The sequence below is a fragment of the Anarrhichthys ocellatus genome, unplaced genomic scaffold (genome assembly GCF_004355925.1).
Source record: "Anarrhichthys ocellatus isolate YVR2014 unplaced genomic scaffold, GSC_Weel_1.0 scaffold9, whole genome shotgun sequence".
Lineage (NCBI taxonomy): Eukaryota > Metazoa > Chordata > Actinopteri > Perciformes > Anarhichadidae > Anarrhichthys > Anarrhichthys ocellatus.
In genome coordinates, this window is record NW_022280039.1 from 222,744 (window position 1) to 245,323 (window position 22,580).

Below are 22,580 nucleotides of genomic sequence, written 5' to 3' on the forward strand. Positions count from 1 at the left end.
GTGTATATAGATAGATAGATAGATAGATAGATAGATAGATAGATAGAAAGAAAGAAAGCAGTGATCTCATGCTGGAGGCCAGTTTTACAGTGAAAGTTTAGAAATAGTAGAAATGAATTGCCTTTGCTTTCAGGCAGAGATTAACAGAAGAGTGATTGCATTTAAGTGGCCCCGAACTTATCACAGTTAATCAAGGTATTTTTGCTGCTGGACATGTTCCATCCCATCCTCAGTCAAATCTTAACTTGGATCAGATTCACTCAATGCAGAGGCTGTGAGCGTTTTTTTGCCCTGTTTTTTATTATTATTATGTTATGTTATTTAATAATAACCCGTGCGTCTGTTCTCTTGCAGAAGGTCCCCTGGCAGATCCAAGCCTGCTGATGTTGGCTGACAATCAAGAGATGTTGCCCTGATTGCTGTTTTGTCGGGCACAGCTTTACATTAGGCAAGGTAAGTTTATGCTTTTTACTTTTTCAGTCATTTATGATGGAAATAGCTATTTTAAGTTGTCACATTAGCACCAGCAATTTTACTTTTTACTTTCTCTTTCAGATGTCTACCACTACAGAAAATGGAATGGGAGGGCCTTGGAGCACAAGCAGAGAGAAAACATACAAAAAGGTAAATAAGTATGACTATTCATACAAGAGCTTAACTGCGTATGGTTTTATTTTCCTCTTAAGATGAATGTCAATCTGCTTCCACAACATTTAATTTGGAGTGCTGCTGTTTAGAGCCAACAAGACCAAAATGTTTTTACTTCTGAGCCTGAGAGTTACATGAGTCCTTATAAATGTCCTTCTCCAGCACATAATGTCCTGACCCCTGCCAGGGCCGGCTGCCAGAGATCAGTCAAGTGCTGGTCACACTTGTTTCCTTTCCTTTAAAAAAAAAAAAAAATTCAGACGTCACTGCTCATGGCAGCATTTCTTAAGATGTCACCATTAAAAGACTGTACACAACGGCTACTACTGTTTGAGGTTGGGACTTAGAAGGTCTTTTTGTGTGTTTATGACCCAGCCTTTTTAGGGTTTTAAAGTGTTAGTGTGGAATACATTCCACAAAACTGTACTATACAGCAGCACACTCTTTCATGGCTTGTACAGAATATGCATGCTAATTTAGGAGTTTGGCAAATTAATGGATTATTTCTGCTAATAATATGGTAAAAAGGTTTGTTTCTACCTGCATATGATATTTGCCGGAGCAAAGAACTCCTATATTTCCATTGTATTCCCATTATTTCCCATTAATTCCCATAAATTCCTATGGAAAGTTTCCACCTTGAATATTGCCAGAAATTTGCAACCCTAGTTATCACTCTCGAGCTTCACATTTACATCCATTAGTGAATGCAATGAGGATAACAGTGACAGTATGATATAACAGCCTGACTAATGGGTTGTTTTCTCTTCTATGTTCCTATTTAGACTACGTCATCGGCCTTGAAGGGGGCCATTCAGCTCGGTATTGGCTACACAGTGGGCAACCTCACCTCCAAGCCTGACAGAGATGTGCTTATGCAAGACTTCTATGTGGTGGAGAGTGTCTTTCTGCCCAGGTCAGTGCTGTGTAGTGTCAACCCACACAGACGTACGTTTATACTTGTTATACGTTTAAACGTGTGAGTTAATTGATTTGCTCATTGTCGTTCAAAATGACAGCCATACTTTTGCATAAGCTCAAGTTTATTTGGTCTACAAGAGCCAGTGAATCAGAGGACATAAAAACAGATTATGTGTAGGTGGTAACAGGCGGCTCTTTGGCTGCGACAATTTCCTGACACTGCAAAGTGAATGAGTGGAAAGCAATGAAAGACTAAGCTTTTTTGTCTGTCTGCCCGCTCAAATATATGTCTTGGTCTTGCATTGAAGACATTTAAAACTATTATTAATCATGCTCAGTGGAAACTGCAAGCGCTGTACATCCAGTCCAAATAAATTATTGCTGCTCCCACAAACTGCAACCGTCATCATTTATCAACAAAGTTAATTCTGGTAGTATAAGTCGTGATGACAACTGTGAAATCAGCTTACTGCGTGCCTTTTACTGCCACAGTGCGAAACATATGTCAGTGTGTGGTCATCTCAGGCTGTCTTCACAATCACATCATCAGCTTAGAGACATTTGACACAATCCAAAACAGACCCAGGAATTCTTTGAAAGTGTGACTCATGTATTCACACATACATTAGTGCAAGGTTGATGCTCAGACACATACTGTAGTTATACAGTTGATCAGTCACCTACCAGCGCCAGTCTCACAGGAGAAAATACAGTTTAATTTCATGTTAGCTGAATGGGTTAATTATTTTCTATTCAAAAACATGCTTTGAATGTTTTATCCTGAAAAACATGCAATGATTCCTGCAAAAAGAATCACGCAACATGTGTTCTTTGGTTGTTTTTCTATCTGTGGCCAAATAAATGGATCATCCCAGACTGTTTACTCTAAAGCTTCAGGAAGAGGATTGGAGTCTAACAAGGAAATACTTTGTGGTTTACCTTTGAGATGCTGCACCCGGATATGCAAACTCATAATGGTTCATGCAAACCTGGTCTTGGCACGCACATAGTCATTTTACTGCTCATCAACCAAACCAAAACATTACTCTTTTTTTCTGTGTCTGCCCGACAGAGATGACTATCAATAGTTCAAAGCTTGCTTCTTATATCATCCTCAATCTGCACCCAACGTCAAGCCTTTTCACATGATGGTGAAATAAAACTAAAGTTGTAGTTATCTTCAGGGCCAGCTTGTCACAGGGAAAGCCAACTGAATTAAAACAAATCAAGGTTAGATGGTTAGAGAAAAAAGATAATTACAAAAGACACAACAAACAAAATACAATGAGAAAATTAATGTCTTACAACTTGCATCTCACCCAACTTTTTCCCTCTTAATTCTCTTTACTTTCTCTAAGTGTTTGTGATCTGTAAAAGCACACAAACACAAACCGCTCTCTTTCTTGTCACTGGCATAGTGTCCCGAGAGAGCGGCTGAGACGGCTCTCAGGCGCTTTTGCTTCCCTCCTTCTCACCACTCTTCTCCCCCTTCTTCCTCTTCTTGTTGTTTCTGGTGTTTCCACTGTTGTCCTGTCACTCTAGTTTTGGATGGCTGGAGATGTTGCAGATTCCCCCCCCCCCCCCACACACACACCTACAGATGGCTCTCTGATTAGATTGCATGAAACATTTCCAGGTGATCTGTCTTGTTAAATGGTTTCCATGCGAGGCGTATGTTACCATCATGGACTGTCAGTCATTGATGAAAGATAATTGTTGTTTCCTTCACACACTAAACAGAGCAGTCGGATTTCATTGTGGAGTAATCACAGGTATCGTGTTACACAGCAGAGCCTGACTGTTCCCTGTATCGCATTACTGAATATAGCACCAGCATAAAACAGCAAAGCAGTAGCCTCTTTACCCAGAAACCCATCCAAGTCCTTAGAATATTAACCAGATTTAGAGGTGCCCTGGAAAATACAACTCTTTATTAACCTACTTCTTGTAGATTTAGGCTCAGTGCGGTTGCTTTACGTCATGAAAGACTCGACGGCTGACTCATTTGAACCTTATCAGACATGCTTACTCCTGTGTCGTTGTGTTCCCCTAGGACACATGTCTTTGTCAAAGCCCGTTTCAGAATGTCAGGTTTTAAGGTCCAGTCAAATCAACCAAAAAATGTAGGTTATTTTGTGTGTTTTGGTGCTTTCTATTTCCACCTTTTCCCTCTCCCCCTCAGAGTCAAAGCTCATGTGTTGTGTGGTATTGTTTACATCCAGTAATCAGAGCCACCTTCAGTCTCCAGGCAAAGAACTCTAGACAGGCCAGATTGTCACCACAATACTGGTGAATCTGGGTTCCCAGAGATGACTTTACTAAAGCCTGTTCATGCATGAGTGGAGCACATTACAAGGGCTCACTGATACACTTACTTGGATTCAATTGCCCGGGTACAAAGATTAGGTGTTAGGGTTCACTTTCCCGCCTGGTGCTGCCTTGGTTGGAGAATGACTTAAAGGTTTTCTTAACCCCACCTTTTTTGAATTAGTGTTGGAATAATGTACCTAATGAACCAATATATGCTTTTGTTTCCCAGTGAGGGAAGCAACTTGACCCCAGCACATCACTATCCTGACTTTCGCTTCAAGACCTATGCCCCGCTAGCCTTCCGCTACTTCAGGGATCTGTTCGGCATCAAACCAGACGACTACCTGGTAAGACTAAAACCTAGCTGAGACGTAACTGGTTATTGTTTATTCCACCTTCACACCAGTCATAAACTCATAATCCAATCCTCATGTCCCAAAACAAGCATTCACATCATATAGCTTAAGTAAGACACAATGAAACATTAGAGAAACTGTACCCTTTATGAGTTTTACCCAGGACAAATGACTCAAAGCAATTGTTTGATGTTTTGGGAAATAGGCTTATTGACAGTGACTTCTCCACGAGTTGTCTGGCCAGGAAATCACTTCCAAGAAATTGTCCCACAAATAACCCCACGTAAAATCACAAATTGTAGCTGCCAGCTCGCTGTAGCTTCATAATTAGTGGACAGACATGTGAGTGGTATCAATCTTATCTCTCAACAAGCAAGTGAATATGCATAGTTCCCTCCCTATTGCTTTAAGTTGTTCTATTTATCACTGTGCCAAAAACAACACATTTAACATTGTTGAAAACGTGTCTGGTTCAAGCGTACACTATACTGAACCACACACACTTTATTTCTGCTCAGTCCACATGAATAGTTGAATCTGATTTTATTCCATTGTTTCTATGTGTGCACGTAAGTAAATACAAAACGTAAAATGACCGTTGCACCCAGAAACAAGAGACATTTCTCTTGAATTACTTCCCATTGACTGAACACTAACGTTCCACCTCAGTGCATACTTAAATATCCATCAAATTCAACGTGTATTTGATTGAGTAGTGGGCGGGTAATGCCGCACACCATCTGTGCAGGGGAGAGACAGGATGGGAGGATAAAGTCAAGGCAAAACATTGGGGTGGTGAGATATTGGAGGTAATGACTGACCTAACGGAGTGTGTCCTCATTACGATAGCTTTAACCAGCTCCCAGAGCTGAATGAAATCAGTTGATTCTGTGATTTCCCTGCTCAATCAAAGACACAAACACAGGCCGAGAAATAGCAAGATTGTTTATTAAAGATGTTCAAACACCCCTGTCAAATCCTTTATTTATGTGCTCTACATGCCATACTTTATGTTAACGTAATTTGCTGCTCATCAGAGAGTATACTGTACCTTGTTGCCTATTCATCCTTACAAACCAAACAAAATTTGATTTTGTGTAATCTTGTTTGGGCTTTATCATGTTATGTTGCCGTTTTCCTTTCGTAAGCCTTTCAAAACCCCACAAGCTACATTCTTGTTTTTGAATGCCAAATTAATTTCTGCATAAGTGAAAGACAAAGGGCTCTGGAAGAGAGACCAAGGCAAAATGTAACTTAAAGGCAGCAGAGGGAGGATGGCATGAGGCACAGCAGCTTAGAGGATGTGCTAATGATTGATGTCCTTGAGATGATGATGATTCGTTCAGACAGAGGCTACAGCAGAGTCTAATTAAAAGAGAGAACACATACACACATGCGCACACACACACACACAGTATCCTGAATGCAAATGCAACAAACTACGGATGTGTTTGTGCTAGTAAGTCAACGTGACTGCAAACGGTCATCAGTGGAGGTAGTCTCTGGAGAGGTAAGCGGATGCCTCCAGTGTTGCTCCGCTGAACATGTTGCTCTCATAACGCACTGATTTACATCCAACATTGCTCTTCAGTTGGCTGCTCTCACAGTCTCTCCCTCACAAGTTGATTGCTTGCCACAGTGGGATGAAGGCTCTCGATCTGTTCTAGTGTTGTATTGAGAAGCAGCACAAGCAGTAATTGCTCCTTATTACCCCTCGGCTTCTGTTCATGTCCATGTTAGACAGTTTGCCTGTCTGTTAGCAGCAAGAGTCAAATGTCAGTAGATCTTGTAAAAATTTGGCAGACAGATTTGTCATCCAGATGTGATAGAGATCTGGTCATTCTGCAGTTCTCATTGCAACTCATCAGTGTGTTTGCACGATAAAAATAAAATTGACAGAGACTCCCTTTCATTGACACACTGGACATTATACAATGAGGACAATCGTGCGTTTTTGTGTGGATTTGCTCTGGGGCTGTTTTTATGAGTTGGGCTCAGCCCATTAGTTTTAACTAAAGGAAATGTCAATGCTACAGCATATAACTATATTTTAGACAACAATGTGTTTCACAATTTGTGGCAATCGTTTTGGGCAAACCCATTCCTGTTTCAACATCACAGCGCCTCTATGAACAGTCAGATGCGTGTAGAAATGTTTTTCTGAGTTTGATGTGGAAGAACTTGACTGGCCTGCACAGAGCCTTGACCTAATACCCATCTCTCTCCTTAATGGTTAATTCCAACAGGCCAGGCTTTATCGCCCAACATCAGTGTCTTACCTCATTGATGCGCTTGTGGCCAGGTTCCAAAATGGGTAGAAAGCCTTGCCAGATTTTATAGCTGCATGTTGATGTTTTTCAAATTATGTTTTTTTTTTTTTTGGCCACATAGTGTAAGCAGACACTAAAAAAGAACCATGTACCTGATCAGAAACCTGGTGCTTTTGTACCCCAAGAGATTGTTTTCTTCCACCACAAATAAAACAAAAGATGTCTGTGGTGTAGCATCTTATTATAGTCTTATGTGTTTAGAGCTGTTTATGTCTGGATATGTTCCAAGTGGAGCTGTTTTCTTGAAGTTTGACAACTGTTTTATGTAAAATATTCAACTTTTTTCTTCCTCAGTACTCCCTCGTAAATGAGCCTCTGATTGAGCTGACCAACCCGGGGGCCAGCGGCTCTCTCTTCTACCTAACCAGCGATGACGAGTTCATCATTAAAACCGTCCAGCACAAAGAGGCCAAGTTTCTCCAGAGATTACTGCCTGGATACTATATGGTGAGTCACTTATAGTTGATTCATGAGGTCTCCAGCACTTAGTGAGGTGGCAAAGCTACACGTCTGAATGTTGAAGTCTAGAACACTCCAAGTCTTGAATTTGAGTAGATCACTCGTCAGATGCTTAGGTGGCATGAATCAGATGCAGTGAATGTTCTCATTAGCTCAAGCTGTAGGGCACCATCAGATTGAAAAGCATCTCAGCCAAGGGGATGGAGGACAAGCTGGATGCATGCACAGAAGTCGGACATTTGATCATTTTGCTCACTCATTCATATCTGTTACTTAAATATATTCTCAGACCCCCTGCGCTCATATTGGTTATCACTTCACAATTCTTTAGACTGTAGAAGAGAAAGTATCCAAGAAGCATCAGTGAAATATGATTATAATAAAAGTCAAGTTGTCTTTCACATCACATCACAGAATCTGAACCAGAATCCACGCACACTGCTGCCCAAATTCTACGGACTGTACTGCATCCAGTCTGGAGGCATCAACATCCGACTGGTGGTAATGAACAATGTGTTGCCGCGCTCCGTGAAAATGCACTACAAATACGACCTGAAGGGATCCACCTACAAGAGACGAGCATCCAGGAAAGAGAGAGAAAAGGCCTGTCCGACCTACAAAGACCTGGACTTCCAGGACATGCATGAAGAAGGGCTTTACTTTGATGCAGAGACATACAACAACCTGATGAAGACCCTGCAGAGAGACTGTCGGGTAGGTGGTTTTAGCAGTGTGTGGAGCAAGTGATTTTGTATATGCATGCTCATTCTTGTCTCTCTCTCTCTCTCTGTTCATTGGACTTTTCTTTCATTGGACTGCAACAGGAATGTCACTATTACTCCATAAAAGGAAGGTGTACAACAAACAAGGAAGTCTAGGATCAAGTCATTTTTGTTTCATTATCAGAATATTTTCCTCAAAAGGCCATTTCTGTTGAATTCTCATGCCTCTCTTTCCTTTGCTAAAACATTTTGACCTGTGTGCAGCACCGCATGGACATTGTGTCTTGTGCCGTATCAGAGCTTAGAGCAGATTGCTTTGGACCTGGGATCCACTGAAGTGAAGGGAGATAGATAGCTGTTGAAAGGATGTCACTGACCTCTTCTTGTAACAGAGTATGGAAGCTTAAACACTCTATGAATTAATTACATTGTGTTCTAGTTCGGGACAGTGTGTGCACATCTTAGATGGCACAAAATGTATTTTTTTATTTTCCATGTGTTTGTCAGTAGGACTGCTGTGTGTTTCCACTGTGTGTTCAGTCTAAGCTCTCAGTTTGCACTGGGCTTTGTTCTGCCATCTCTGCGCTGCAATGTTTCAGTACATGACGGCTCTCCAAACACTGAATGTGATTAAGACATGATCCTGGTAGCGTGAGAGACTCAGAGCTCTAGCCAAAGATAGTCCTCCGGTCTAAAGGAGACCTGTCTGCTGGAGGGGGATATTTGGAGTTTAATAGGAGACATAATGTGTGTGCTCCGGTGATCCACCAGTACCTCCCTGCTTTTAGAGGCATGAATATAAACCACATTCAAAATCAAATATCTGAAAATAGCCCAAACTTCATTTCATATCTTTTTCCGTCTTTCTACATTGCATCAGTGTGAGAGAAATTGTATGTGAAAACAGCCCAGCAGTACAGACTAAAGGACCATGTACAATACATTTTCAGGTTTTGCTGACGTGTTTGTGGACCACAATTGTAGGCAAGGAATAAGCCTCCAAGCTTTAAAAGGCAAAAAAACCAGAACAGAAGAGCTGAATTGCTGATTGGGTCGTCAAACTGTGGAATAATTCTCTTGGGCTGGTGCATGTTTGTGCAGTGACATTCCTACTCTGTTGTTCTTAGTGTAGACAAGGTGGATGACCTCTTGGGATGGCTTTATGGCTGATGCCAATGTGACTTCCAGACACTGATTTAATGTGTTTTACCCTCATAGTGGCTGGTTTATGATGGGCTTTACAGCCTAAAGCCCCCCGTGCTGTAATCCCATTTGTTCTGCTTGACATACAGTAACTGCACACACACACACACACACACACACACACGCACACGCACACAAAATATACACACAGCTTCTCCATAGGGTCAACAGTCTCATATTTAACGTGGAATCTGACCAAGATCTTACAGATGAGGCCCAGAGACTTCCTGCTGGGCTCGTCCAACCTGACAGACCTGGCAACTCTGCATAGCACCATTTAGATAACTTAATTTCTTCCATTAAACCAGCCTCAGGTTCAATGTTTAAATTATTAGCGTGTTGGAATAGAAGAAACGTGTCGGTGTTATCAACAACCGTGATTGGTGGAGCATGGAACGGAGTTAGCGGTAATGAACAGTGTGTTGCTGTAGGTAAATTTAGATTTGCCTGTTAGGAAACAGAGCTCTCTTCTATTCTGTTCTCAGCTCTACTTTTCTTTATGTGTTATCAGATAGAAAATGTAACTCTACATGAAGTTACTTTTGATACAGTAAATCTTCTGGTTCTGCCACACTTGTTTGTGTTTCTTCTTGGGGAAAGTGGACTTTCCTTCCAGGAAAGGTGTGTCAACAACTTGTTGCTGTTCCAGCCCTTTAACAGTATCTTGATCACAAACATGGCTCTTGTGATGTTTGGTTCGAGAAAGATTACCAGAAATAGAGAGGAATTTTAAGTGATTTCCTCAGGTTAAGGCTCTCTCATCATCATTGACCAATATGCTGACTTTGTCGATTTCCTCTATTTTCTTTTTAAGAATGACATTCTCTCCTCTTGCTAAGTCAGTATTTCCGTGAACTAACAGCACACTCCCATTTACAACCTCGCCCAAACGTACCCCAGACATGAACTGTCTACCCACTAAGGCAGAGGTGTCAAACTCATTTTCACTCCGGGCCACATCAGCATTACGGTTTCCCTCAAAGGGCCGGTTGTAACTCTAAGACTGTATAACTGTAACTACTCCCTAACATATTGTTAAATAACTGTCTCTGCATTTGATTATTGTTTATTCAAGTGTAAAAAGATTGTACATGCAGTTATATAAATGTCAAATTATATTTAAGCACATTTCTGTTATTATAACATAAATCATTTTAATTTAGGGTTAAGAAACCCACATTACTCTATCAAAGATCAAATTTTTAAAGAAAATAACAAAGACAAATATCTTCAAGCACAAGTTATTCCATTAACTTTGTTCAAAGCTATTTTTGTCACCTCTCTGCATCACTAATGTCCCTCCCCGTCGTCGTCCCGTGCATGGCAGCTACATCCGAGAGCTCCTCACTGACTTGTCAGGTCTGCCTTCAGCCTCTTATAAACATTGATAGATCTGTGCTATCATCAACAGCTAATGAAAAATACAAGTAACTGCTCGTATCTTCAGCTAGCTGCGTTGTTAGATCGCCTGCTAGTGCCTGAACTCGGTCTGCGATGGTGTTTCTTCACAAACTGACATTTGTAAAAGTCTGTATCTGGTCGGAGCTCACCTGCTCACATACCTTGAAGCATGCACTGGGCTGTGACTTTTGTAAATATATTCTGCTGCGATTGCAGTCTGCCTTTTAATTCTTGGACAACTTTGTTTTTCTTGGAGGCTAAATTTAGTGTTTGGTGTCAAAATGTCGACATAAATTGTATTCCTTCATCACCGACACGCATCATAACACAGAAGACAGAGCTTTTTTTCTCCTTGAAGCACAGACATGTATTCGCTTTCCCATCTTAAATTACATTTTCTTCCCTCTGCATCAATTTTTCTCTTCGTGGACATTTTGGGATTATTTGTCGATCATTTTCAACTCAATCACTTGTTGGAAAACCGCTTTACGGGCTGTTCTCTCCTGTCCACCTGTTGTGATAGTTTTAATGTCGGCACACAGACAACATGCTATCTCATAATTTCGACTTTCTATCTCATAATTTCGACCATGGGGATATTATTATTTATTTATTTATTTTTTTTTTTTTTGCTGGCGGATTCGTGGACCACATAAAATGATGTGGCAGGCCTTGAGTTTGACATGTCTGCACTAAGACCTCTATGTGCCACATATTGCATGTATAAAGTACATGGTATGGCATGTATATCTGTATGTAAGTGAGGCTGTTAAGCAGCTGCTGTGCTGTACAGTTTATTATTGTCATGGCTTCCTGCTTTCGCCTCCTGAGCGGGAAGCAAAGTGCCCTCTAAGCAGAATCGCTGTCCATTTCCATGAGTAAGCAGCTAACCCCGTCACCCCAGTTGACGCTGCGGACCAAAACACAGAGGAGGGGGCGGCAGAAGCTAAGCAACAGGGGGGTGAAGGGCGGGGGGGAATGAGGAAGCGGACTGTTGTCCAATAAAAGTATATGTGGTGAGGCCTCTGAAACATGTTTCTTTTTGCTATTTTTCCAGAGCTTGGAGTGTTGGGAATTCTGTTTCATAGGAGTGTGGGAGGTCAGAGTTGAGTTGAGTTGAAGCAGAAAGGGATGAGACAAAGAGGAGGATGAGTAATGTGTTTGAGGGAATCAGATATTTCTGTTATGTGGGACACTGCTAGGGAAACACAGGGTACATTTTCTTCCCTTTAAGTCTACTCTCTCCATTACTCTGCAGCTCCCGTGATACTCCCCAAATGCCAAAACAACACAAGGCATTAATAATTCATGTTGGACTCTACTGTACAGAGAGAGCGAGACAGAGAGGGTTTATTGTTGAGTGAGTGTGTGTTTGTACCGTTGCTGTGCGTGTGTGATTTTGATGCTTCTGATGATGTCAAGCTGCTGAGACACTGATGTTCACATCACGTTTGACAGTTGAGACCTCGTCATGTTTGGGGAAAACCCAGGCCAAATGACATCTACGTACCGTCATCACTCTGTTTGAGAATTTATGAAACAGGAGTCCTTTCATTGCATGCACGAAAAAGTGCAGAAGTAATGATTCAGACAATGAAGGCATGCATTCTTGGACAATAATGGTTGCATAGCAGCCAGTGTAGCCAATCATAAACTGTCATTTACTGTATGGCTCCCCCTCTTCTCAACCTTGGGATCCTGTAACAACAATGGCTTCTCTCAATCTCAGCAGCAGAAAACCAAGGCCCTGGCCTTGTAGTCAGAAGTAAGAAAGGCTTCAACAGGATCCTTAACCACGTTCATAAACATGGCTGTTAATTACACAGGTCTTCAACTAATAAACATTTTCATAATTGCTTAACCTGCTGATTATTTTCTCTATTAATCAACTAATTCCTTGGTCTATAAAATGTAAGCAGATAGTGAAAAACTGCAGCCAAAAGTTTAGCTTTCTTGTTAAAAATGTTAAAGTTTACCATCAGAGAAAAAAAAAAAAGAACTGAAAGAAAAAGCAGATGATTTTTGCATTTTTGCTAAGGAATTGTCTTAAATAACTTGATTATCGAAATTGTTGCCTATTAGTTTTCTGTCGATTGATTAATCAATTGTTTAAATAAGCATTGCAGCTCTTTAAAGATCTTCATACCACCTTGTAATGTGAAATTATTGTATACTTTCATTCATGTATAATCTAATTTAATCTTATCCAATAAACTAATTTATTATCCTCAGTTTATGTTCACAGTGTCGGAGAGAATGAACAGACACAGAATTTTTTTTTAAATTGTTTTAAAACTACATTTTTACAGTTGTAATGAGGTTTTAGATAGCAACAACATCTATAATTAAGTAATACAACATTCATTAATTATAGATGCATACTGTAGCAGAGACATTCCTGTGATATATACCCGGGGTGAGTGATCCAGCAAGCCCACAAAAGGAGTATAAGAAGCTCTGTGTTCTTTTCCGCAGACAGCCACAGCTTTAGGAAAGCTTGCTGTGTATTAGTGTCACTGCAAAGTGGGGCACACCAGTGAACACTATGGGGAGCTCGACATCCCTAATGGCACAGAGATCGACAGGTGGAGGACTGCTTCAGGGGAATATACTGAGAAACATCAGAGATTTGTTGCAGATCAGGGGATGCTGTGACAAAGCTCAATCTCTACAGAAGTGCGAGGATTAGCCTTTCCCATTCACTGTGAAAAGAAATGAGAGCAGAGGGACCCAAACACTTGGCTGCCATGCCTCTAAGAATCACTAGTATTCCACTCCACTAACTGACTATTGAGTATTTTACTTTGCCTGTAGATATTCACATTGTTTTTCAGAATCACAGAAATGCAGCTGTTTCTTTCTGCTGTGATGGTTTGATTGTTTGCCTGGAGAAGCCGGGGCGAGGATGCACAGTAATGGCCTTCTGTAGGCAGGCTGGTGTTTCAGAATGGCCGGAGTTTGACTGAAGGGATGCAAATCTGTGATATGGAAAAGGCAAAGCTCAGACAAAAGCCCCAGTGTTTGTTTGAGTCGGTCATTCAGTCGATTTTGTGTTTGTGTGTTTGAGTATGAATGTGTGTGACTATGACTTTATACACCAGCCGTTTCTATTACAGAAGCAAACTGGACAACTAATAAAGATAATATCGTCTTTGACCGTGCATTGAAGACAGCTTATCTAGGGAGAGATAAGAGGAAGTTGTAGTTCAAAACATTCTTGCATTCTTTAACAAAAACAGGCCAGTGCTCTCTGGATTCTGGGTCAAGGCTCTCTTTGATTCCTTTTTTTGATTAGTAATTTTTATTGCCTCTAATCCTATTTGGTTTATATTGTGTTATTTATGGGGTGTAAGTGAGAATGCCCAAGATAAGACCAAGATGATAGTGGAGTGTGGTTTTGGCAGTTTTTTCTGAAGCTTGTTTTTCACCACCCTCTCAACTTCCTCTTTGTGGCTTTTCATGAACTGATTCACACATTGAAGCAGTTGATACAGAGAGATTTATGACTGAGGAGTTATAAAGAGCTATATATTTGATTCTTTTTCTCTCTGACGGAAGGCATTGACAGGAAAGTAAGCTATATTTGCAAAAGCATGTTGCTTTCACCTCTCTATTTCTGATAAGTCACGCAATCTCTGTTTCTCTGCCACACCCTTGTATTAACGTCGGGAATTATAAACCAGTACAGTAACTCTTATCCAGTCTCGATTATAAGATAAGACTGGCTACCTGACAGTGACCCTGTTCCCAGATGAAGCTCTTGCCTCTCTCTCTCTCTACCCTTGACTGGCCATGACTGCTTTACTGGAGCACTGAAGCAAACATTAAGTCGCAGAGTCTCTGGGAAACTGGGCAAAGGCTCCTGAAGGTCAATGTGTAACAGTTTCAGTGCCTCAAAGGCTGTGAAAGTGTTTTGGGAGTGCTTTTCAAAACATTTCATAATATCACTATACTTACCTTCTTTGAGCTGAAGGTGTAGCATCCAGTCCAGGAAAGTAATCTGTTCAGGGTCCACACAGCTCTTAGAAAATGGGAAATATCCTGTTATTTCAATCCGACGTGTGCCATTCATTATCAAAGGATTCATCTTGTAACATCTGCGTGTCTTGTAATTGGCTACAGGTGCTGGAGAGTTTTAAGATCATGGACTACAGCCTGCTGCTGGGTGTGCATGTCCTGGACCAGAGCCAGAGAGAGGGGGGTGAGCTGGGCCAGGCAGGGGGCGACGGGAGGAGACCTGTGGGTCAGAGGGTGCTTTACTCCACTGCCATGGAGTCCATCCAGGGAGACGGCAAGGCTGCAGAAGCCCTCACCACAGACGACACGTGAGTCGGCTCATATGCACATATTATGCACGCATATTTGGGCAAACACTCTTTGCCTCTGTTTGTCTCTTAATCGCCACCTTTTTTCCTCACAGACACAGTTATACAACCGTGCTCATACCTCGCACAGGACACTCAGACAGTGTACACACACTCAGGCTCTCATATAACCATAGCGACACAAATACAAACACAGCCACTGTTCCACGTACTAACAGCAAGACACATGAATGTAAATACTGTAAGTGCCTCTTTTATAAATATCTGCGCAGTGTTTCAAGCATTGCAGAAGAACAGTAGGTATTCTCTGACTGCTGGATTGTTTTTTCTATGTTATAGGATGGGTGGCATCCCTGCCAAAACACACAAAGAAGAAAAGCTGCTCATCTTCCTTGGTATCATTGATATCCTACAGTCATACAGGTGACGATCTTTATATATACCTGCTATCATTTTGTTTCTAATACGGGTGATTTCTTATGATTACTGATTGGATCTGTTGACTTTCGGGGCCATGAAACCCATTTATATCTGACTGTATGATCTGCAGAAATGTTTGACTCAGTTTCTGAGAAGTAAAATGTCTCATCAAGGGCCAATAAAGATGTGACAATTAATAGAAAATGTGCATGAATAGTTGAGGACTGACCAAAGCTGCAATTGATGCTTGCCCTATGACAAGACCTCTTAATGTTGAATTATCACCCTGCATCGATGGGAATCCACTTTACCGCAATCCTAAAAGGACTTTTTCCCCTTTCAACATGATTTAAATGGACACACCGGCCTATACGTCTTCTTTATTTACAAATAGATTTTTGCCTTTCCCTGAGAGCACAAGCGGCGAGTGACAGAGGAGGAAGCCTTTGGGCACATCAGCTTTTCAAACTCTTGGAAATTTAAAAGCATTCACATAAATCTGCATCAGCCTGGTTGGTCGAGGCATGAAATGCACACAGAGTGGGCGAGGTGAGATCGGGTCTTGGAGGAATAAGGGATGAATAGGCCAATTTGTCTCTGCTAATCCTGCCTTACCTCTGGTAGCTTGCTTTCCTCAAAGACAGCGTTACATAACATTAAACTTTGATGTATTTTCTGCTTAAATGCCAAGGGGCAAGAGTCTGAAGTTTGATCAAGCATAAAGGGGAAGCTGTTGGGCAAGCGGATATGTTTGTGACGAGGCTTCTTTTTGTTTTGTTTCTCCCCAGGTTCATTAAAAAGTTGGAACACTCATGGAAAGCCCTGGTGTACGATGGCGTGAGTTGATAGCCTGCTCAAATCTGACACTGCTGCTTTTATGAATGAGCCTTTGGTAACATACTCTTACGTCTACTAGTGGCTCTCTAATAAAAGCCCTGCATCTTCTCTGACTGTCCTCAGGACTCCGTCTCGGTGCACCGGCCCGGGTTTTATGCCAGCCGCTTCCTCAAGTTCATGAGCACACGGGTCTTCAGAAAGACTCAGCGTAAGTCTGCAGGTTGATCGCCGTCGCATTTGTGTGCACATGGCTAGGTCATTCAAAACTAAGTGAGTTTGTTGTTTGGCAATTCAGAAACAAAAGTACACAGTTATAAGCCGCTGATCTGGTAATGGGCCTGGTTGTAGTTAAAGCCAGGAAGTAGTTTTGGAACTTCCCTTCACCATCAAATATAGTAACAATGTTATGCAACCATGCGGGACCCCCCTGTGGAAATGAACATGGCTGAGGCAAAGATTTGGGGATTTAGCCGTGCTATTAACTGTCGCCAAGTCCCGTCCGAGGGAGATGACAGGAAAGGATTTAATTTCATAATCGTCTCTTTTCACTTTCTCCTCCAATTATCTGCTCCTCTTACTCTTTCTGCCTCTGCTTCCCTGAATGTGTATCGCTCTCTTTTCCTTTTCTTTCCCTCAATGGCTCTTTTTTGCTCTGCAGCACTGCGGTTCTCCCCTTCAAAGAGGACTCGGATGTCCATCCCGGCTCTGAAGTCGTCCTCACAGGAGATCCTTTCATTGCAGGCAGATGAGAGGAGCAAGGACGACAGGAGGGACAGGCTGGGAGGAGCCTGCAGCCTGGCCAGTCTGGACGGACAAGGTACAGAAAACAACAACTTTTTCGGAAAATCTCACTCCGACCGTTCACATCTTGGATATTTGACAACATTCAGGGATGTTCATAGAAGTGCCTGAATTATTAGGAGGTTGTTTGTAAAACCTGAATGATTATCATGAATGCACTTGCCATTTTACCATTATCCTCTACGTGTCTAGTCTAGTCTGTGATGACCTTAATCATTCCCTAGTTTTTATGGCTTATTAGAGCTTTTTTAGAGACTATAAGCCCATAAACAGCGACTTTCATTCGGCCATAAAAATATTGTCCTCTTGTCCCGGGGAGCCAGCTGTCACTGGTTGATACAGTGTTTGGCGTTGATGGAAAGAAAACCGAGGCCACCTTGTTATTAGTAGCCCATCCGTTACAGAGTTTGCATGTGTGTGTCCATAGGGTATATGTAAAAGAAGTCATGTAGATTAAGCTGTGTTATCTTCACTTCCCCTTTCACTCTCTCATAATCATAATTTGACCCCAGTACAAGAAGGTCTATGAACCAGCTGTTTGAGACAGGATGAAAGAAAGTGTCTGCAATGACGAACATGTTCAGCAACAGCGTCTGACCTTTGTGTTTGATATGATGGAGTGTTAGCCAACGCCACGCCGGAAGAAACAAGGGTGTGGAGCAGACAGAGAACTCATGGGGTCATGTGTCCTCTGTACAACCAAGCACTCTCCCATCAGTGTCTCCAGCTGTGACGCAACATACTACAAAGCAACTTGGATAGTTTCACTTCCTGACTCTCTCTTTACGGTTACTAAATCAGTCTCAAAGAGGGCAGAGAAAATCTGATTTCCTCTGAAGCGTGAGGTTGATACTAGGAAATATGTCCGTTTTATTGGGACCATTTAATCAATTAACTTAAATCAAATCCTCATGCCTTGCCTTGTCTCAGTCATTAGGCTTGTTTAAACTTTCCACAACAGAAAGCACATAGAAATAACAAGAATAACTCTTTCTCCTTTCTACTGGTGGACGATCCACAGCTATATGCTGTATTGATCGTATTGATTGACTAATCGGGCATTTTTGGTCTTCCAGGAAATTATGGCTGTGGATGTCAGTGTTGGTCGATGTGTGTCTTCTCAACAAAAGGAGAACTCCACAGATTATACAAAAAAAGTTCAGTTTGCGCATCGTGAGTAGTACTACTCAGCCTGCGTAAAAGATGTTTAATGACTATGTGGATCTGTAGGAGCTTTCAAAAGTCTGAGAACAGAGACTACAAATAAAAAAAAAAAAAAAAGAACCTGCGGTCCAAACTGGACGCATGGAGTTGGAAAAATATTGGCGTTTACCAGGCAGCAGAAATCAGACGGAAATATAGGAAATGGGAAATTAGGAAAGTACTTGTTTTGCTTCACTGACATCACATGCATGTGAATGTTTTTACCCTCAGCTGTGTTTGGCTCGTACCTGCGACCAGATCTGGTCCCTGCCAACCCATCCTTCTACGAGGGCTCCTCCATGGGAACCATCTCCACCTCCTCCATCTTTGTCAACGTGGAAAAGCAAACAGAGGAGAGGTACCTTGTCTACTAGTTTTCCTCTTTCACTACTTCTGGTTGCTTTCATTAAATCATGACACTCTGTGTCGTTTTTAGGGGTGTAACGTGTACTTCTTCACCTTAAAACCGTGATGAAAGGCTACTGTACACATTACGGCCTTCAGGACGAGAAGGAAGACGTGTGAATTTGCCACGCCCAAAACAAACACACACGTTCACGTACTCCCACGTTATTGTCACCACACCTCTTACGTCACATGGTTTTATTGGTGACATGCGTCATGGAGCAGGTGACTCAGCTGGCTTGGCAACATGCATTCAATAAACATCCAACATACAGACACTAAAGTCAAAGGATGAGGTGTGTGATGCTGTTTACTGTTAGTCTCTTTCAATTACAAGGAAAAAAAAAAGATTCCAGAAGTACAGAAATCTTTTCAGGAAATCTGTTTTTACTTTACTTTATTTTATTATCCAACTCTTGCAGCTAAATTTATAGTGTTTTTATAGTTGAAGACCTTTATATGTTATTACCTGATATCATATTGTAAAATCTGATAGAAATGTTACCGTACATTATGAAATAATAATCGGCGCATTACAAAACTCAATTACACCTACGGCACACACTCATTTTATGACACTATATCATCTGGCTGTAAAAGCGAGTTTAATTTCGTCTCTTGCTAGAAGCACACTTCGTCCTCTGCGGGTTTCCCCATCTTTCACCTCTCCTTCTGCAGCAGTGTCAGGTTCAGCTTGCTCTCTGAGGCTTCATTGTGCGACTTGCCCGGTCCTGTCTCTTCGTCGGTCACCTGCTGTTGCGCTGACATTGTTCTGTCAACTGTTTTCATAAATATTTAAACAGCGGCTTTGACATGGCTTTACTCCGTGCCATTATGCTGCAGAAAGACTGTGACAAAAGAGGACAAGCGGTGCAGTGGCGGCTATATAGCCACCCACAACAATCCCTGTCTGACAGCTGGTCTGCCTGTTACAGTGATAACACCTTGTATTGAGTCAGGTTAGGGTTGTTTTAAAGCAAAGCTGTTATTTACATGCATCGCTTTATCCATTCATATATCTCCTTCACTGTACTCCTCTGCTACCCTCTCTACCTGGCTTGAACACAAAAAGTAGTTATGTCATAAAAGAGTAAAAACATATTGCTTTATCAGTGAGTCACCTGATGTACAAACAATGAAAACAGCTCTCAAGCGGCCCCCTGGTGGGTGAAATGTAAAAAGGGCTGAAGAGCAATATTGCAATCAAGTCTCCCGATGGTCAAGCTACATTTAAAGATATACATGTGATTGCTCTGTATTTCCTACTTGAAGTACTTGTATTTGTAAGTTGCAAGTTGTATGCTGCTTATTTAGTTCAAATCAAATTACCTCCAGGATTTTAGGCAAGGCAAGTTTATTTGTATAGCACATTTCAACAAGGCAATTCAGAGTGCTTCACATAAAACCATTAAAAGCATCAAAACATAAGGCAAAAGAAAAGGAGATTTAAAACAGTTAAGAACATTGATTGAAACATTAAAAAGTCATTAAAACATTAACAAGCTAAAAGTAGAATAAAAGTTGCAGTGCAGTTTAAGAAATAGAATACAGTAGTGAAATGCAGGGAATTGATTAATATCCTTGAATCTGGTTCAATTAAAGGCAGCAGCAAACAGAAAAAGTCTTCAATCTTGATTTAAAGGAGCTGAGGGTCTCAGCAGACCTGCAGCTTTCTGGGACTTTGTTCCAGATATGTGGAGCAGAAAAACTGAACGCTGCTTCTCCATGTATAGTTCCGACTCTGGGAACAGAAAGTAGACCGGTCCCAGACGACCTAAGGGGTCGGAATGGTTCATAAGGTAGCAGCAGATCAGAGATGTATTTTGGCCCTAAACCATTCAGTGCTTTATAAACCAACAGCAGGGTTTTAAAGTCAATTTCTTTGTTGGACAGGAAGCCAGTGCAAAGACCTTAGAACTGGAGTGATGTGATCCACTTTCTTGGTCTTAGTGAGGACCAGAGCTGCAGTGTTCTGATTGACTATAAGAGATGTTAACATGCGTTTGAATTGGCTGCTTGGAGGGCTCCTTTCTGCTCTTGCAGAAGGTGATGGCTGAGTTGGCGCCACTCTATCGTACAAATGTGACATATTTTAATTCAAACATGACACTTACTACTCATCATTTTGAACACATTTTCTGCTTCATAAGCTGAAACCAAAATTACTTGAATTTAACCTGTGCATTTTTCTAGAATAATCACATTTCTATGTTTGTTTGTATCTCTGATGCAACATATTCCCATTCGTTGTGAATACTCTCCCAGCAACGGTCTCATTTTGACAGACCACTGTGGACAAATCTGGTCAATCTTGAGGAGATTTAGTTCATTTCCTGCGAGACATTTCTGAGACTCAGTTTCGGCCGCCTCAGGCCCGACAGCAGACAGGTTTCCCATTCAGCTCGCAGTCGGTTCATCTCTTTGATGTCTCTGCAATAGTGTGCGATTTGATTCTGGAGAGAATAGACACCTGCTTTACTTTAACTGCCTGGGACCCAGACAATAAACTCCCAGGAAAGGTCTTCTACAGGTTAATATGAAAATATATTTTTTCTGTTTCAGAGAGGATGCTGCATCCAGCTCCACATTTACCCTGGAAGACAGTGCTATCTGCCTCACTTCAGAGCAGAGCACCATGGATGTGGACATAGACCGTGATGACGGATCTGTTCTCGATGTCTACTTGGTGAGTTGTTTCAGTTGTTTGTCATTTCAGGTCACATTGGGGTCATTCTCATAAGGTGTTCAGATGTTGGTTATCTTAGCTTGTTTACATTTAGGCTTAACCCACGTTGACAATCACCTTTTTCCTCTCTCCTCCCCGACAGTGAAAAGAGCAGCTTTACAACCATCATCTTTTCCTGCCAATTCAAGACAATCGCCACACTCCATTGGACCGGCCAGGCTGACCCTTGACTTCACTTCCAGTGCTGTTAGATCCATGTTGCCACTGGTATTGCCAACACATAAAAATTCTTAGATTCTCCACTGGTTGATGGACTAAAAGAAGACACCAACAGAGTCACAGTGATGGACATCTGCAGGAACCATGTGACATCATGTAATGTGATGAACATCAGGCTGAACTGAGTGTTGCTTTTCAGAGCATGCGTCAACACAGTGCCATTAAGTTTTATATATGTATACTGTTTTCATGGCCTACTGTACACAAAGATCTAAATATTTACTATATCGCATGAGAGGGTAGATACATTTATTTAAATGTTTTTTTTTCTGCTGACCAGAAAGAAATGAAAGAGCATTTCAAAGTTCGCAACTGCACACGTTGTGGATTGAAGAGAAATGTTTACAGTGAATTCATGATGGCATCTTTGTCCCTGATTTAAAAGGGATGCGACACTGTCACACAGAAGACACAAGCCAGCTCACAGCCAACACCGACGAGAAAAGACTCGCATGAACAGACGTGATGGATTTTGAAGCTCCCGAGGCCAAACAGACTGTGACGCGGTTAAAGAGCACACCTTATCCGGACTGGACTGTTATTTGTGCTGCCCTGACAAAGGGCTGCTGTGAAGTGAAGTGAAGTGAAGAAGGACCGTTACTGGATCGTGGATGAAGCGCAAAGCAGAGTGACGACGGACTCGCTCTTGATCAAAAGGCACTTTTGACATTGGTTATGATTACTGTAAGAAATATTTCTTCTCTGGAGATGTTGCTTAGGTGGGTGGGCTACCTGCCATAAGCACAGATTTGAATATGTGATAGCACTTTGTTTTTTTCTCTTTTTACTCTATAAATGCACACCTCTGTAAGTCCTTGATACTACATAGACAGTGAAGGAACATTGTAGATTATTTTTGATGTGGAGCTAATAGTTTTGTGGGGTTTTCGTCATGACTGAAGATGCTTTCACTCAGGATATCCTTTGATACTGAATACTTGTGTCCTCTTCAAGAAGTAAGGAGACATGCCTCAGCTGTCGATACCTCTTCATCGAGACCATATCCAACTATAAATGTTGAATTCTACCATAAAGCGTTGGTTGAAACCATAATTTATTGTGTAAATCTCAATATTTTACCATTTGCTGAAAAAAATTGTTTAATCGCTGAATGTAAAGACAATGCATATTTATATTTAGAGACTCCTATAAATAAACTGCTAAAATTTCAGTGTCTCCTGTTTAGCTACTTTAGCTCCTAAAGAAGGCTTCTGTAATCCCAACATTCAAGAGCTTCATATATACACAGTGTGTGTGTGTGTGTGTGTGTGTGT

The 22,580-nt window shown here is 41.5% G+C and overlaps 1 protein-coding gene across 2 annotated transcripts in view; it reads left to right on the plus strand.

Annotated features, from left to right (window-relative positions):
• pip5k1bb (phosphatidylinositol-4-phosphate 5-kinase, type I, beta b) overlaps positions 1–22,477 on the plus strand; it is a 48,933-nt gene extending 26,456 nt beyond the window's left edge. Inside the window, exons 2-15 of one of the 2 annotated variants that reach the window (XM_031849126.1) lie at positions 355–453; positions 556–624; positions 1,434–1,564; positions 4,109–4,226; positions 6,860–7,012; positions 7,439–7,738; positions 14,473–14,675; positions 15,015–15,098; positions 15,884–15,932; positions 16,056–16,140; positions 16,591–16,749; positions 18,168–18,294; positions 20,904–21,027; positions 21,170–22,477. In XM_031849126.1, the coding sequence (XP_031704986.1) occupies positions 556–624; positions 1,434–1,564; positions 4,109–4,226; positions 6,860–7,012; positions 7,439–7,738; positions 14,473–14,675; positions 15,015–15,098; positions 15,884–15,932; positions 16,056–16,140; positions 16,591–16,749; positions 18,168–18,294; positions 20,904–21,027; positions 21,170–21,172 (1,605 nt within the window). In that variant the 5' untranslated portion in view covers positions 355–453 and the 3' untranslated portion in view covers positions 21,173–22,477. The remainder of the gene's footprint in view (positions 1–354; positions 454–555; positions 625–1,433; positions 1,565–4,108; positions 4,227–6,859; positions 7,013–7,438; positions 7,739–14,472; positions 14,676–15,014; positions 15,099–15,883; positions 15,933–16,055; positions 16,141–16,590; positions 16,750–18,167; positions 18,295–20,903; positions 21,028–21,169) is intronic. The other variant, XM_031849127.1, reaches the window with a different exon arrangement.
• Positions 22,478–22,580: the final 103 nt, after the last annotated feature.